Source organism: Canis lupus, chromosome 13 (genome assembly GCF_003254725.2).
Source record: "Canis lupus dingo isolate Sandy chromosome 13, ASM325472v2, whole genome shotgun sequence".
Lineage (NCBI taxonomy): Eukaryota > Metazoa > Chordata > Mammalia > Carnivora > Canidae > Canis > Canis lupus.
The window spans coordinates 5,732,670-5,750,104 of NC_064255.1; the positions used below are offsets into that span (position 1 = coordinate 5,732,670).

Sequence of the window (17,435 nt, forward strand, 5' to 3'; positions counted from 1 at the left end):
TGTGTGTCGTGTGCTAGACACTGAAACAGTTTCATTAAGCTTCCCAACAATCCAGTGAAGGAGACAAAATACTTTCCGTATTTTAGAGTTGATGACCCTGTGGCATGGCGGTTCTGTGGCTTGCCCGATGCCACTGTGGGGATGACGGGACAGTCAGAGACTGTGCTGGGTCAGTGGGGAGAAGGGGGCACATGTGAGAGAAGAAAACAAGCATGGTTGGTGAGAAGATTCAACGGATTCACCTGCTTCAGAAGTTCAGGGATTATCCTAGACTGGACCACAGCTTTGTGATCATTAGACTGGAAGTGATTTTATTTTCTTTCTTTCTTTCTTTCTTTTTTTTTTTTTTAAAGATTTTATTTATTTATTTGACAGAGAGAATGAAAGTGAGCACAGGCAGGGGGAGCAGCAGGCAGAAGGAGAGGGAGAAACAGACTGGCCGCTGAACAGGGAGCCCAATGCAGGCCTCCACCCCAGGCCCCTGAGATGGTGACCAGAGCTGAAGACAGGCCCTTAACTGGCTGAGCCACCCAGGCGCCCCAGAAGTGATTTTTCACTCCTGTTTGTTTGGTATCTAAGCAGGATCATCAGAGCTGTGGCATACACCCAAAATGGAACCCAAGGGAGAGGAGGGAATGAATTCAGACCATAGGAGAAGAGAAGAATACTGTTACTTTATGACTGCACCCTCGGACGCCCAGCTCATTCATAAGGGGGTGATTTCCTATTCCTGGAGCCTAGCACATTACTTGGCACAAAGTAAAAGCCACCACTTGCTGAGGAGACAAATGAGTGATGTGCTAAGTATAGGAGGGTGCAGTTACAGCACAACGAAGAGCCCAGAGCCTTCTGCATGTCAGATGCAATGCCAGAGCTTCACACCCACCGTTTCACATAGAAAAATGTATCCAGTTCTCTATACCCACCTCATTTCAGAAAAGATGTGAGGAAATGCTGTCTCACTTCATCCCCACATCATTGCTTGGATGTCAGGAGTATTAATATTTGTATTTCCAGATAACAAAATTGAGGCATAATCAGTGGCCCAGTACTTTGGATTATCTTGAGGAATTGGAGATTTGAAATCTTTTTAGATGGGTCATATCCACAGGGTCGGATGCTACTGCGTGGAAACTGGGGTTTCTGTGTCAGAGAATTAGCCTTTACTTTTATTGCAGTGAGTTTGGACTCAGCCACAGTTGAGCTGTCGAATCTCAGGAACCTCATAACTGCAGGCCCCTTACAGGCCCCTACTCTCAGGTGATTGACTAGCTGTAGACTTCAGGAAATAAACTCCCTGAAAATAATCATGACCAGAGCTGACTTCTACTGAATGCCTAGTGGGGGTTGCCACTGTGCGAAGTGATTTCCTTACATTATCTCTCTCCGTCCTGAGGTGGACACTGTGATGATTCCAACTTAAAGGTAAGGAAACGGAAACTCTCTGTTTGAGGGGCTGGGGGCGGGGGTGCATCTGCAAATTGAAATCTTGGCCCGACTCCGCTTTCTCCTCTATACATTCAACAGCCTCTTTGATCTTTCCACTTGGATAGCTCACAAGCATCTCAAATATAACATGCCCAAACCCCAGCCTCAGATCTGCCTCTCAAATCTGTTGAGGTTGCATTTCTGCCGAAGACCCTTCAAAGGCTGCCATTGCTCTTAGGAAGAATAACAATCTGTCCTGGCTCCTGCCTCTCTCTCTCTCTCTCTGTCTCTTTCTGGGTCTCTCTCCCAGCAGATACTGCAGCCTTCATCCTCTTACTCTTACTTCCGGGTCCCTACCTTCCCCATCCCCAGCCACACACACTGTTCTCTGCAGGAAGAGTTTCTCTGCCCTGCTTTGCCTGGTTATACTCCTCTTTCAGGTCTCAGCACATCCATCACCTTCTCTGGGAAGCCTTCCCCAGCCATTCTCCAAATCATCAATCTTTTCTCTCAGGTTCTCATTTCACTGGATACCTCTTCTTTGTAGCACCTGGAAGGGTTTCAGATTAGCCTGGTTTGTGATTATTTGATCAATATCTGTTTCTCTCAGGAGGACAGGGGCCATATGAGCTTTTGCTCACAATTTTATATCTAGTGCCAGTACCTGGCACATAATGAATATTCAGTAAATATTAGTTGCCCAAGGGCATGAGCCAGGACCGGAACCTAGGGCGATATAGCCTGTGGGGCTCTCCTCCCTCATCTCTCTTACATGGGCTAAAGGTCTTTCTGGCTTTAAATCTCTCTGGTGCTTTCACTTCCTGCCCAAATGAAGTTTAAGTCTGATCTGTGTTTGAATGTAATGAAGATTTCACCCAGCAAACAGTTCTCTCTCTTTCTATTCTAATACAAGTTTTGAGGCATGAACACCCAGAGTTTAAGTCTGTTTTCTGTGAAAATAAAATTTCAAAACATTTATGACTTTGGAAGAATTGCAGAAATGTATTCATTTCAGGCATTGTTGACATCTCATTCCCCAGTAATTAACTCAAATAATATATTGTATGAGACTGAACGACCTATGTTTACTTGGCTCATGAGAAAATTTGAAAACAGCAAGGTTTATTTCTCAAGTGGCTTCATAAATTACTGAAGCAAGAGGATGTGCTTCCCTGCCCTTCAGTGGCTAATAATGTAATCACTTTTCAGTCAGAGCCAATGAAAGCAAATAGGGAGATAATAGTCTATCAATCACTGTGGAATTTCTTTTGTACAAGGGTTTGTTTCATCTTGTTTGCGTTGTGTGATTGTGCTGTTGAGCAATAATGGCCATGAAGTGTGACTCAGAGGAGACTCTAGGCACCTACAATGGTATCAGATGGCTTCATTCTACCTCAGTGCAGAACAAAAAAGCAGTCGAGCTCAAAGAAATAACAGTAGCTAAGGTTGATTGAGGATTTACTCTATGCCCAGTAGAGTGTTAAGTGCTTGTGCCTTACTCCATTTGATTCTCCCCCAAATCTTACAGGTAAGCATTACTATTCCCCCATTTTACAGATGGAACATTTGAGGCTGAGAGAATTTAAGTCATTTGCCAAGGTGGTGACAGAGGTAAGGTTTTTTTTTTTTTTTTTTAAGATGTATTTATTTATTTTAGAGAGAGAGAGAGTGGAGGGGCAGAGTCTTCAGCAGACCCTGCACAGAGTCTGTTGCAGGGTTTGATCTCATGACCCTGAGATCATGACCCTAAGATCCCAACGTGAGCCCAAACAAGAGTCAGAAAGTTAAACCAAGGCGCCCCAACAGAGGCAAGTTTTGAACTCAGTCAGTTTGATTCCCAGAGTCCCCATTCTCGAGTACTTCTTCATACAGCCAACTACATGGTATAAACACCTCCTCCATGGGAAGATGAAATCATAGTGGCGTGGAGCAGAGCATGACTTGCAGGAGCCACTCAAACCAACAGCACAGAGCTCACACGGACACCAGATTTCTGGAGTCAGCCCCACTCTGCATCAAGCAAGGTATCCCTGGCAAGAGGCACTGCTGGATGTGAGAAATCCCAGGAGTGGTAAGGCCAGATGGACACCGCTTTAAGGTCAGCTCCCCATCGCTGGAGGGGCCAGCCGCAGGGGAGCTCCCATTGGCTCGGGCACTTGGTCGGCAGCAGAGCAGCCCCCCACCTGGAGAAGCAGCCCACTCAGAGGTTGTTTGACCCCAAGTCACTCACTGGCCTGCGCTTTCCACCGGTGCTCTTGACTTTAGGTTCAAGGAGGGAAACAGCAAATCTGGATTCAATTCTTTTAAACAAAATGTGCAATAAAAAGATAACCTAACCTTCAGGTTGCTCCAAGAGAAAGGCCCTTACATGAATGCTAGATATGTTAAAAGAATTGAAACTAATTTCATGAGAACTGCCATTAATTTCAGAAAATCCTGTCTTCCGCTCCTCCGGTGTTATGTATTACTTAGTTGGCAAAAGTGTCCAGCAGCGCTGTAGAGGTGAGATGGTGCACTTTCACCAGTACCATTTTGGTGGTTCAGAAACTGATTGGTACTTAATACACCCCGGAGACCCCCTTTCCAGTCATCCTGTGACAACATCTAGGGTCTGAGAAGTTGTAATGGATGTACCTCAATTTCACCACATATAAAATGGGGGTAATGACAGTCCCCTTCTCAGAGTGATATTGGAAGGATGGTATGAAATAATACTTGTAAAGTATGTAGGATTTTAGTAGGTAGGCTTTTAATGATTGTGGGCTGCCATGATTTTTTCTGGCTTTAATGAGGTTCAGACAACTGTACATCATCCAGGAGTGGGTTCTTTTGAAAATCTTCACCAAGGAATATGCTATCATGGTCAACTGGAGTCAGGTAGGCTGGGATTCACATCCTGGGTCACCCACAGGCCAGCTGAATGCCTTCAGGTAATCATCTTCTCTGAGGCTTTGTTGTCTCATCTGTTCAATCTGGATGATAATAATAGCATCTACCTCATAGAACCGCAGAGAGAATGAAATGGCAGTGTCTATACAGAGTTTAGCACTGGGCCAGACACCTGATAGAGGCCTAATAAGGGTCATATTAAGGAAGAGCACATTTATCGGTTTCATTACAGAAAAAACCAAAGGTCCTGTATTCTTGTGGAGACTGCATTCTATTTTCAGGCAAAAAGCAGTCTTTAAAAAGCCCTGTTGCTGCTTCCCTACTCTGCCCTGCTGCAGCTTGTCATGCAAACCCCCATGGTCCATGTGGGCCAGTCAAGGGCCAGTCCCAGGGGTACCTCCACTGCAGACCGTTGAGCTCACCTGCGCACTGCTCCCCTTCAAAAAAACAGGATTTAAAATGCTTGCTCTTCAGAAAGCCTTTCCAAGTTCAGACATTTCCCTCTAAGTCCTGTAGCTGTGATACATTAATTTCAACTCACCAAACCCATTGTAAAGGTCTACCCTGTGTAAAACATTGTGTTGGTGTTGTTTGAGGCACAAGCTATTAAGAAACCATCCCCATCTTCACGGAACTTACAATTACAATGCAGTTGTAAATATTTTGCACAATAAATGCAAAATAATTATTTTATCATATTAGATTATCATACAGTCTGAAATAAAGGCAAATATTTTTCAAAATTGGCCATTTCTATTTTTAGAAACTCTCCGGACACGCTAGAGATGCAGTCCTGACCCCTGAACACAAATAATAATCTGCTGTAGTGCGAATTTTCATTGATGAATTATTTCTCTCCTTGTCCCTTGTCATCACCATCGTTTTCTTCTTTTATTCCCAAGATGAATTCACGGAGCAGCTCACTGTGCCACTCACTGTGCATCTGAGGAACAGCGGCAGCCCACACTGAGGGGATTCGTTTAGTGTTCTATAGACAGTAGGTGTTTAATAAATGATAGATCCATTGCTTTTTTTACCTTGACTACAAATACTATGTAAAAAGAAGGAATGGGAGAGAGTGGATTTGACAAAAAGAAATCTAATTGCTCTACTTGGGCCTTCAGGGGGTCAGTAGCAAGTAGCTAGGAAAGGAGGTAAGGAGGAGAGTAAAAGTTGGTGTGGGGGAGGGACAAGGGGCAGAGGGCGAATCTGACCTCCAATGGTGGCAGAGCCAGAGGTTTGCACATATCATCTCAGTTCATATTCTCAACTGACCTCTGCAAAGGAGGTATTCATTATTCCCCCCTTACCTATAGAGAAACTGAGGCCAAGAAGGTCAAGTCATCTCAGTCAAGTGGTACAAATCTAGTTTTTGTGACGTTAAGGGCTGCGACAGGCCCAGATCTTTCCCTTATAGGATGCTGCCTCCTGTCCAGTGGGGGGTGGGGGTGGGGATGGGGGGTGGGGCTAGTTGGGGAGAGAAAACATTGGGAGAAGAGGGTACCAGTTGTAGCTGCAGATGCTGACAATGGGACCTACTGAACCTGCAGTTGGTGCTTGAGAGCCTGCCTCCACCCATCCCAACATTTCAGTTTGTGTTGGTTCCCAATGATCAGGGGGCACCTCCTGGGAGCTCCCATGCCCAGTGACCCCTGAGCTCTCTGCAGACCCACACCATGCTCTCACCCCGCTCTCACATTTTAATTTTAAAAATTACTAAAGGTCTCTTGAAAATGCAGTCGTTTAGTGGTAAAGGGATCTCACTTTGTATACCAGAGGCAATCCTGAAAAAACGATATTAAATATTAAGACCTTGAATCCTTTTCTTCCTATGGCTTCATACTATTATTATTATTTAGAATTATCACGACTAGCCTAATAAAAGCAACATATGGATCCCCACATTCATTTCAAATGACTCTGTTGACACAGAATCCAATCCTATAGCTATTTCATTTTCCAGAATGGATCTATCAAACAGATCATGAATCATGATCACGCCCTTCATTGAAAGCAACCTTACACTAAAATACTCCACAAACTTTGTCCCCGCTCACTTCATCTCTATCAATTTAGGAACTTAACAGGAACTCCTTCGCTTCCTCCTTTATTTAAGCATTAATAAAAATGCACTGAATACCCATCAATTCCCAGGCACTCTGCTAGATGCTGGGAAAATGATAGTGACCCAGACTGACCCTGCCCTGAATGAGCATTCAGTATCCTGGAGGAGACAGACACGTAATGACATGCAGTGACTGTAGCGCAGTAAGACAGGTGCTGGGACAGGGCGTCTGCCGGGCCTGGTGAGGACGACATGACCTAACATGATCCACCACGTTGAATCTAGGAAAGCCCCTGAGAAGGGCTGACATTTAAGCTGTGTTTACTGGATGAGTGGAAATTGGCTTTTAGGTAAGAAAGCGATTTGATGATTTCTTTTCGGAGGATTCAAATGTTTTATTGTGGAGCTTCTATTGTCCACCGAAGCAGAGGAGAATACTAATAAAATATTTTAAGGCGTCTCTCAGCTGGCAAAAAAAAGACCTGTGATTCTTCTTTAATGTAGTTCACTATCCTTTTTTTCTGTGTGTTCAAAACAAATTATAATTGAGCAAACTAGATTCCTATCACCCTTCGTCAAAGGCACAGGTGCACTCCTGACCTTAGTGAGTAAGTCAGGGACAGACGTATCTGCAATGAGAGCATAATCGCCCTGATTTTACTCCACGTTTTAAAAAGTCCTCTTGACCTAGTTACCTAGGAGAAGAAGTGTAAGCTCAGCTTCTCTGCATACACAGAAGGATCACAGGACAGACCCGGAAGCACAGGGGATGGAAGGTCTCACTGTAGCCTCTCTCAGCCGCGCTGATTCTTTTTAATTCTCCCAAATCCTTCACTCATCAGTGTGATTGGATAATTTGCCTTGTACTTAATCTAAGGTTGAATATCCAATTTAACTACATGAGGTTTGCTCAGAGACCTGATTTCTGGGAGTTGCTGAAACAGATGTCACATAGGAAATTATGCTTTTGAATCCAAACCAACCTCCCAGAGTCCCAATCCTACAAGTTAGAAGCAGATACACATAACCCAGAAAACGAGACATAAAATGCAGATCTAAATGTTTATTGATTATCATAGGCTGTAAAACCACAGAGTTTGCTATTTTTAAACATATGTAGCCATTAAAAAAATCTTAAACAAGAAAGTGATTTTGAAAATCTCAAAGTAAGAAACCCAGGACAAGCAAAGATGACATTTTAAAGTATCATCAATGAATTTTCTATTGACTTTCCATCACAATAATATTCATTTATATCTTCAATCTTACACAGCAACAAAGTCACAGCGAGAAAGACAGCGATTGCTTCTGAAAGTAAATCAAAGAAGCCTGGAGCGATTATTTTTTCAAAAGGAACGTGGGGAGTTGAAATAAGGCCTGCTTCTCCATGGGCTGACAACGCTTAACAGTGATGGGAACAGCAGAATCCTTTTCTCTGATTTTTACCTTTGAACAGAATGAAAGGAACTCAGTGTAACATTCTCCCTCACATAGAGATGCAGAACTCAAGTCTAACCCCCAAGAAATGCTATAATCAAAGAAAACACTAATCCTGCTCCTATAAATGCTGTTAATAGTATGTTTACCGCATTCAAGAGAATGTCTTCCTCTTGCTAATCTTCCTCTGAATTTTTAACATAATCTTCCTGGATTGGGAAAAACAATTCCAATAGTAAGGAAATGACCCCCCCACACACAAACAAAAAAACCATCTTGAAATTTTGGCTGTGTAGCACTGATATGACAACATTCCATAATAAAGGGAACATAGCACAAAATACACAGCGCCTCCTTATTCAAGGCACGGGGTTTAGGGAAGCATAGGTTGTCCTGACATGAAAATGTGCAACTCCTAAGTGGCTATATATACAGCTAGTCCTTTGACAGTGTCCCTAATTAACACAAACATCTACCCCTGTTCATTATGTCGGCCCCTTGCGTAAGTAAGTCTTTTGTTTTTGTTTTTAAAGATTTTATTTATTTATTAATGAGAGACAGAGACAGAGAGACAGAGACAGAGAGACAGAGAGACAGAGACAGAGAGAGAGAGAAGCAGGCTCCATGCAGGAAACCTGATGTGGGACTGGATCTGGGAGCCCCGGGGTCATGCCCTGGGCTGAAGGTGGCGCTAAACCGCTGAGTCGCCAAGTAAGTCTTTTGGAGATTGCTGTGTGTTGAAACATCTGAAAGCATCACAAGATTTTAAGAATTTAGAGTTTAGCGAAATTGCAAAACTGGCAACTCATGTAGATTTCATGAATTCAGTGGACAGTGTTGGAGAGATGTTAAATCATGGCAAAGCTGCTCCTGAATAGGCATCTGACAGTGTTGGATCAGAAAATAACTGAAAAATGGAAGGAAGGAAAGAAAGAAAGAAGAAAAGGAAGGAAGGAAGGAAGGAAGGAAGGAAGGAAGGAAGGAAGGAAGGAAGGAAGGAAGGAAGGGAGGAAAGGGGGGAGGGAGGGAAGGAGGGAGGGAGGAAATTGACAAGAATGATGACAATAGATGCTTGAAAACAGAAATATTTGGATGTCAAAAGACTAAGAAAACTGAGGAAGTACTGAAATATTTTTTTCAGAATGACTATATCTACAATATTATTTCAAAAATTAAGTGTGCAATGAAGTACATGAAATGATACCAGGTAATTTTACCTAAAAAATTGCACCCTAAAAAGCAACATTTCATTCATTTTTCATTCATTTTAAGTTCTAGAAAATAGTTGCATATATAATACGAAGATTTTTTTTCTCAGATAAAGCCCCAATTAAATAGTTTATAAATTTTTGCTCATATTTGATACTTCAAGGCTTTGCGGAATGTTTCCCAACATCTCAGAGAATAAATCTCTAACTAGACCAAGGCCTTCTTCAAACTGGAGGCTCATCTAAGTGTTCTGCATCAAGAGGTCTTTTATCAGTCTCCCCTTGGCTAACCTGTCCTTCAGACTTATGTCACTTTGAAGCCGTTGACCTTGACCTTGGACTCTTCAAATGCTAATGAAGACAGAGACGCTGATTTCATATGTTATCAAGGCAGGAATACCCATTTTGCCCACCATCCTTACCCACAGCACTCGGCTCAGGGGCCGGCCTGTTTCCTCATCCCTGCTGCAGAGTCTTCTTCAGTCTCTCTAGATTTTACCGGTGACAACTTCTCCCTTGTAGGGCTTACGCTCCACGGGGATAGGTGTGCAAGTCTGAAACAGAACAGTTCATTTTTCTCTTGTGGTTTATCGACTTCCTGAATTCAAAGCATAATGCAGCTCCCTTGATGAAGTATGAGAGCAAAAATAAATCTTACACATTGACATGTCATGTGCCTCCCACCCTGTGCCCTCTCACAGAAATTCCTGGCACCCCTGGGGACCTGTGCTATGCCCCACTCTTTGCTGTGTCTGACACAGGCCCACGGAGCACTCTCCAACCATTGCACTAGAGCTTCTGCAACATCCTCACGCCCTTCTAGTTCTATTACCATCTTGCAGTCCTCCCAACCTGTGACCCTCTCTCCTATTTTCACTCCTAGGCTGCTTTGTTATACCTCTCCTAAGCGTCTGAGCATTTTTGCAGATTTTAGCAATCTGTGTGTGCGTTTTCTTATTTTCTCACCTGCCCCTGTGTGTCATAGGCCATCCACACAATCTCACATCTCTAACTACACCTCTTGGGTGGCCAGCTGAGCAGCGGAACCCCCACCCCGACCCCCCTGCTGGATTCAGTTTGAGTTAGTTCAGTGCTTGCTCAGACTTTAAAAATCTGGACTTTGTAAACAAAGAAATTCACAAGAAGTAACTAGAGCATACTGCCTGTAAACATGGATACAAATTCACTGACAAGTCAAGAGGCAGCAAGCCACAGCGATTAAGGGCATGGCGCTGGGACCAGACTGTTTGGGCACGTTACTTAACGCTGTGTTTCAGTTGCCTGGATTTAAACTGGGAGTAGTAACAGCACCTCCTTTATGGAGTGGTCATAAGAAGTTTAAAAATAAGTAAATAATAATAATAAAAAAAAGTAAATCAGGGCGCCTGTGTGGCTCAGTCAGCTAAGCATCTGCCTTCAGCTTGTATCATGGTCCCGGGGTCCTGGGATGGATTCGCACGTCGGGCTCCCTGCTCCACGGGGAACCTGCTTCTCCCCTGCCGCTCCCCCCACCCATTTTCTATCTAATAAACAAAATCTTTAAAAAAAATCATTTAGAATAAAGCATAGCATAGAATAAGCTCTTAGTAAATATGTGTGTACGCATGAATATGTACACGCACAAATAACATTTGTCTTGTTCTGACCACCAAAACTAACATACTGTAGTGATCAACCGTGTGAGCTTTGGCGTACGACGCACTTAAGCGTGCACTCTAGCTTTGCCTTTTACCAGTGTGGGAAGCTGACAGGCTGAGAGATCCGCCCGAGTCTACACACTCGTCTAGGAGTGTGTAGAGGGCATGAAAGCCACCTCGCAGATACAAAGAATTTCCTTCCCTCCTTCAAAATTTATTGCCAGGCCGGCCCCGATATTTTGCCAGGCACAGAGGACAAAACGAAGAACGACACAGAGGCTGCGCCTTAGCTCTGAGAGTTGCAGTATAGTGTCGGGCGTACCCTGAGCACTGGGCACACGGGAGGAGCCCTGGCCTCCGCTCAGCAGTCTCTGCCCGTTTTCTGTGTCTGCTTAGATGCTTTGCTGGGTTTCCATTCGGGCTCACTGTCAACTCAGTCCTTCTCTTCACTCTGGATCCTGTTGTCATCCTGAGGAACATCAATCCATACAGGCAAGTGGAGGCCCAGCTTCCTCCTATCTGTGCTACTCAGCCCAGGTGCAGTCCACACTTGCGACTTTAAACCCATTAACACCCCATTCTCTGACCACATCCTCCCTCTCTGGGAGGTCTCCGTGTTTTTACCTCCCCTGGTTTACTTTCCAAGCCAGACCATAGGATCTATCACTTAAACCTACGGTGACCATACAACTGAGGCTGTAAAGCAACTAAACATAATTAATGAGCATCATCAGACCCAGCTAAGAAAGCCAGGATTCAATTCCCTATGTTGCCTACAATCTGAAGGGTCTCACCTTTCTCTCTTCCTTTCGGCACTGGCACCCAGTGAAATCCGTGGTGGATTTCAGCTCACTCACCAGTGACAGAAGTGAGCAGGTCTTTGTGTCACCTGCCCTCATGCTGCACACCCCTCATCAGCCCCACTCTGTCTCCCACTTCATCCAACAGTTCCTTCGGAACTTTACTGCTTGTGCTTTTCAGCTGTCACTTGTTTGGTCTCTCCCCAACTCCTCTGTGGGGAGTCGTGGCTAACAGCTGTGCTTTAGGCAGGGAGGTCATGTCCAGGCACCCCCCTCCTCGCTCAGGGGTCAGCTTGCTCATGAGCTGCAGGCTAGGGGGTAGCACATGACCCAAACCAGGTGACCAGTGTCCCTCCCAGAACCCCCTGCCAGGGCTGTGCCTTTGCCCATGTGGCATTACCACTCTTCTTTCGGCCTAAATATCTCTGATTCATCTGCTATAACTCAGCCCAGACGATCATCCCTCCAGGAAGCTTTAGTCCTCCCTGACACGTCCTATCCTACTTACCAGTTTTCTGTAATCATCTGTTTACTTGTCAATCTCTTCCAGCAGATTCAGTGCGGTGGTACTACTCTGTTTTTCCATAACAAATACTCAATACAGAGTCAATCAATTCCTACCAAGGGTGTGACAGGAAGGAGCTTTATCCTATCTGAGCTTTGTCTCCTCTTTATGTGGATTGTCCTAGCCTGGGCTGACTCAGTTTCTCTCACTCTCCTTTGTTGTGCTTCACCATTTATCTGTCCTCTGAGCTGTACTTCCTCTTTGCCCAGCTGTCTTCTGCCGGCAGGTCTCAGTTCGCATGCTTGTCTAGGAACCACTATCTGGCTGCTCAGTCACTGCACGAACAGCATCACCAGGCACCTTGCAGCCTGGCTGGTCCCTCTGGTCACAGTGGCCACCATGCATCTTGCACCTGACTGTCCAGGTCGAATGTGCACACAGTGCGACTCTTTCTCTGCTTGAGGCTCTGGGTAGGCAGGGCATGATTTCCCATCAGAATGGAGGTGGGACGTTAACCACTCCGGCCCCTACTGCCACCTCAGAAACAAACCAACCCCCTCTGGGGAGGCTTTGCTGCTCCACACTTCACAGTCATCCCTTTTGATAGATGACTGGACAGGAATCAAAGACAATTTAAGTTCTGGTCCCAGGCCTCCCAATACTTTTCACCTTTTAATATCCTCTTATCCTTAGAGAGGTGGGTTACATAAACTCTTTAATGCCAGATCCACATCTTGTTCATCTTTGTACTGTCTCCTGCCCCTGGCATTGCACTCTGTGTAAAATCAGAGCCTCAAAAGATGTCCATTGTGACAAAATGGAAAGGTGATGGCACTCGTTCTGAGACTCGTAAGCCATCACTGTGTTATTCAGAAGCTCTGTAGCATGTTTGTTTTCTGGGTAGATCTAACCTACAGCCCTTGTTCCTTCTCTCTAGTGACAATAACAAATCTCTATCTGAAGTGTGAAGCTGCCCAGCCCTGACGTGGCCCCTGACATCTGGTGAGACCAGTGTGTCATGCTCATGGGCAATCCTAAGTGGTCGGGTCTGAAACAAAGTGGGCTTCATTCCCTAGTATCCTGGACGAGTACAGCGATTAGCACAGGCTCCATCCTGAGGGTCCAGCTAAACCCCCACACCTAATTCTTAGAGGACATTTATGGAAGAGCAGGATGAAGAAGGAGAGGGTGGAACAAAGAGGGCAGCTCTCTTCTCTGCCTGCCTTCTCTTCTCCATGTTCTCCTGGTTTTCTTTCTCAGGCTCCTCAGCATCTGGAGGTTGGCAGCCCCAGACCTCTATCCCAAGCTCCCTTTCTTCTCTGCCTACACAGGTTCCTTGGTGGCCTCAGACTTACGGTTTCAAATCTACATGCCACCATTCCCAAATATTAGGTCCAGCTCTGATCTCCCCCAATCTCCAGACTCCTTTATTCTAGTGGCTAAGTGACCTCATCATGGGGAGATATAAGTGTCCCCAAAAGACTTGGAATTAAGCCCCGCAAACTATAGGTGAAACTGAAGTAGGATTTAAGGTCTCTGAGACCAAACACTGCTGTAATATCTAAGCCTATATTCCTAGGACTTTGCCTTTTTTTTTTTTTTAGATTTAATTTATTTATTCATGAGAGAGACCGAGAGAGAGAGGCAGAAGCATAGGAAGAGGGAGAAGCAGGCTCCTCGAGGGGAGCTCAATGTGGAACTTGATCCCAGGACCCTGTGATTGTGACCTGAGCTGAGGCAGACACTCAACCACTGAGCCACCCAGGCGTCCCTTCCTAGGACTTTGGGTAGTACCTGGTGCTCAAGAAATATTTGTTGAGTGAAAGATTTCTTAACTGTAGGACTTCTTAAAACTTTTCATATGATATTGGGCAATATAAACACTTGAGAGTAATATTATCTATAATCATGTGACAGCTTTCTTAAGGTGCACCTCCAGGGACCAGTGTCCTAATGGAAAACATACCCTCAGAAGGTTCGACTGTGTTTTCCCCTGTTGTATAGCCTGGTCAAAATTCCCTCTGTATAGGTGGTTCAAAATTCAATGATGTCACCCACCAGCAGTTCTTTCTATCTTGATGATATCACAATCCTATAAAATGGCTTGAGGATAAAACCTTGTGAGAGGCTATCCTAAGTAATACATGGAACACAGATGGCACCTCATCTGGTAGGGTGCTGGTGGTTTTCATTGGTAGATGAAAGTTCAGTTTAGGTTTACAGCATTTAATGATGATTGTCATTGTGATGAGTTAGTTGAAAGATAAAAATAAGAATTACATTGCAGTAATAAATAAAATGCAAAAGTGCAACAAATAAAATATTAATTGTAGTTACCATCAAACCTGCATAACTGCAAAATGCTTTTTGGTTAGCTGATCAGGGTAAACAAGAAGTTTTAAAGTTGATAGTTTTAAATGTAACTGTATTGTTTGCAGAGATAGAGTGCCAGGATGCTAGCTGTTCTGAGACAAGGAAGAGGAGGTTCTGATGCTGAGCCACTCACGGAGGCTAAGAACTTAAAATATCAATAAAAACAACAAAACAGAACTTCCAGATTCCAAATAGCAAACACTGGCTCAACATTAAACAGTCCAAATGAGCAGTAACTGAAATCCATGCCCGTCTGGTGAACTCAGAGGCACTCAGGATACATTGAACCGGGCTTTTCAGGGACTGTGAATCCCCAGTGCAGAAGTAACCCTTAGGTTCACGGAGGTGATCTGTAACAGGGAAAACTTGCATTCTGATAATATTTTACAATCCACCAAATATTTCCATTTAACCTTTGACATACCTGCTGAGCTATTTCTCAAAGAACAGTATGACAAGCTGGGCCCTCTCATTTCAGGGCCGGTTCCTCTAGTAAGTTTTCCAGTCTGAGGGTAAGCATGTGCAGGAGGGGAGCTTGGAGGGGTGACATCCTGAAGATGGGAGCAGGTGGCGATGTGTGTGAATGGGGATTAAACTTTGTGATCAGTATGTTGCAGCAGCAGAGAATAAAAGGACTAACTTTGAAGGTAGAAAAATCTGGGTCTGAATTCTGACACTGCCACTTAGTAACTATGTGACCTCCTTAAGCCTCAATTTCTTACTTTATGAGATTGAGATACCTCTACTTGCCTCAGAAGGTTGTTGTAAGGATTAAACTGCTAGGGACATAATTGGTTAACAATAAATATTTACTGAGTGAGTGCTGAATGCACAAAGACTATTTAGAATGTCCCCGTATACAGTGGTATGCTGGCAAATGTTAATAACCAGCTCTGCCTCCCCTTTTCTCACCACCCCAAAAGCCCTATCTTATAGCACTTGCCTATTTCTGGGGTGTGAAGACTCCCACCACAGCTGATTTCAAGCTACTGAAGTGACATCACTGAATGAGGAGTGGGGACGAGGGACGCATAAGTATCTCTCATGAGCCAAAATGAACCAACTCCGACAGAGGTTTCACCTTTTGTAATTATTAGCAATTAATCTGAGGAAATTAGGATATATGGCAGTTATGACATCTCTTAAGCTATTTTCTCTGAGCTACCACATTGAGAAAGACATTGACACACTGTTACTTCAGAAATGGAGAACACTCATTTCAAGGACCAGATCAGCCAGCCCTTCAATTTTATCTTATCTAAAAGGCAAATTATGCTTATTGTTGCAAAGCTTTAAAAGTTTAAAAGCTTTGGCAGCAGAGCTCTGAAACCATGTATTGCTCCGTGAAGCTATTCCTGTTTCTCTATAAAATGCAATGTGACCCTGATTTCCCAGAATAGATTGTGTTGCTTAATACTGAAAGAAAGAGAAAAAGAGATGACTTAAAGAATGTCTGAACTTCCAAAGTGTGGTGAAAATTACAAATCTAAACACAAACATTCTAAAAAATATAATCTATTTGAGTGCCAAGAGCTATATTTTGGGGGTTAAAGAATTAACAGTATGTAAGTCAATTTTGTTTTTTTTTAAGATGCTCCTGAATATGTAAGTTGCTGTTGCTTTTTTTTCTTCTCTTTCCTTCATTCCCCAAAACTCTCCCTTAAGTGACTTTTTATAAAAAAAAAAAAAAAAATGAAATATAGGGCAGCCTGGGTGGCTTGGTGGTTTGGTGCCGCCTTCAGCTCAGGGCCTAATCCTGGAGACCCGGGATCGAGTACCACGTCGGGTTCCCTGCATGGAATCTGCTTTTCCCTCTGCCTGTGTCTCTGCCTCTCTCTCTCTCTCTCTCTCTCTCTCTCCTCTCTCTCTCTCTCTGTCTCTCAGGAATAAATAAATAAAATCTTTTTTAAAAATTGAAATATATATTTTATTATATTTATCAAATAGTTTGATGCCTCATCTTCTGATTTAAATTTTCTTCCCTTTGGGATCAGTTGCTTAAATGTTAAAATAAAGTGACAATTCCCTAAAGCTATCAAATTGGATAAAAATGTTGCCTCTTTCCTTTGAAATTCTTTACTATATCTAGTAACAGTGATAGCTGCATGGCATAATGCTGGTAAATTTTATTAAGTAATAAAATCATGGACAAGAACCAAGTTCATAGACAACTCCACTATTTGGGATGAATTAGGGGGCAATCTTCTGGGTAAATCAATTTAAATTTCTTTCTATGACCTCTGAAATTATAGTCTTTGCTCCTTCCATTTGCAGTTTGTTTGTCAAATTCCTACTACGTACCAAGCACTGGGCATGAAAATATAAGATGATGTCCTCAAGGAACCAACACTCCAGCCAGATCAGCCGAGTTCTGGAGCAGCTGATGTGTCTCTACCATCTGTTCTTTGAGAGTCCAGGATGGTAAGTGATTAATTTTCTTGGGTTGGATAACAAGCACACAGGAGAAATTGTATGTGCTGTTTCTGCTTGCCTTCAAACTCTTATCCTCACTCACAAAATAACCTGAATATTTTAAGTGAAAAACCAAAGCAAGAGCTCTAATAGCCTAACATGAGTTTAAAATCTAGAATGCCGGGCATCCCTGGGTGACTCAGCGGTTTAGCACCTGCCTTCGGCCCAGGGTGTGATCCTGGAGCCCCGGGATCGAGTCCCACATCAGGCTCCCTATATGGAGCCTGCTTCTCCCTCTGCCTGTGTCTCTGCCTCTGTGTGTGTGTCTCTCATGAATAAATAAAATATTTAAAAATAAAAATAAAATAAAATCTAGAATGCCTAACAACTCCCTTTCTTAACCTTAGTGTGATATTTTTCTTCTATAAAATTATCTTTGCTTAATGAAGAGAAAAAATAATGTTTGAAATGGTTCCAGGCAACCTCCAAACCTCATTTTATCCATTTTATTTGATACTTTTCCCACACCAGTGTTTTCCAAAATAACGAATTTCCCTGTGCTTTAAATTTCACACTTATTTTCTTGCTTTATGAAGGTCCCACAATACAGTGGGAGTCAGAAGCCATATCACAAATCCTGGCTTTTATGTTTACTTACTGCTCATCCCAGGGAAAGTTATT

At 43.5% G+C, this 17,435-nt stretch overlaps 1 protein-coding gene across 1 annotated transcript in view; it reads right to left on the reverse strand.

Annotated features, from left to right (window-relative positions):
- Window positions 1–7,430: 7,430 nt before the first annotated feature.
- Window positions 7,431–17,435, reverse strand: part of DPYS (dihydropyrimidinase) — a 76,122-nt gene continuing 66,117 nt past the window's right edge. The window contains exons 9-10 of the mRNA XM_035707109.2: window positions 9,450–9,581; window positions 7,431–7,828 (exon numbers count right to left, since the gene is read on the reverse strand). Of these exons, the coding sequence (XP_035563002.2) occupies window positions 9,516–9,581 (66 nt within the window). The 3' untranslated portion in view covers window positions 7,431–7,828; window positions 9,450–9,515. The remainder of the gene's footprint in view (window positions 7,829–9,449; window positions 9,582–17,435) is intronic.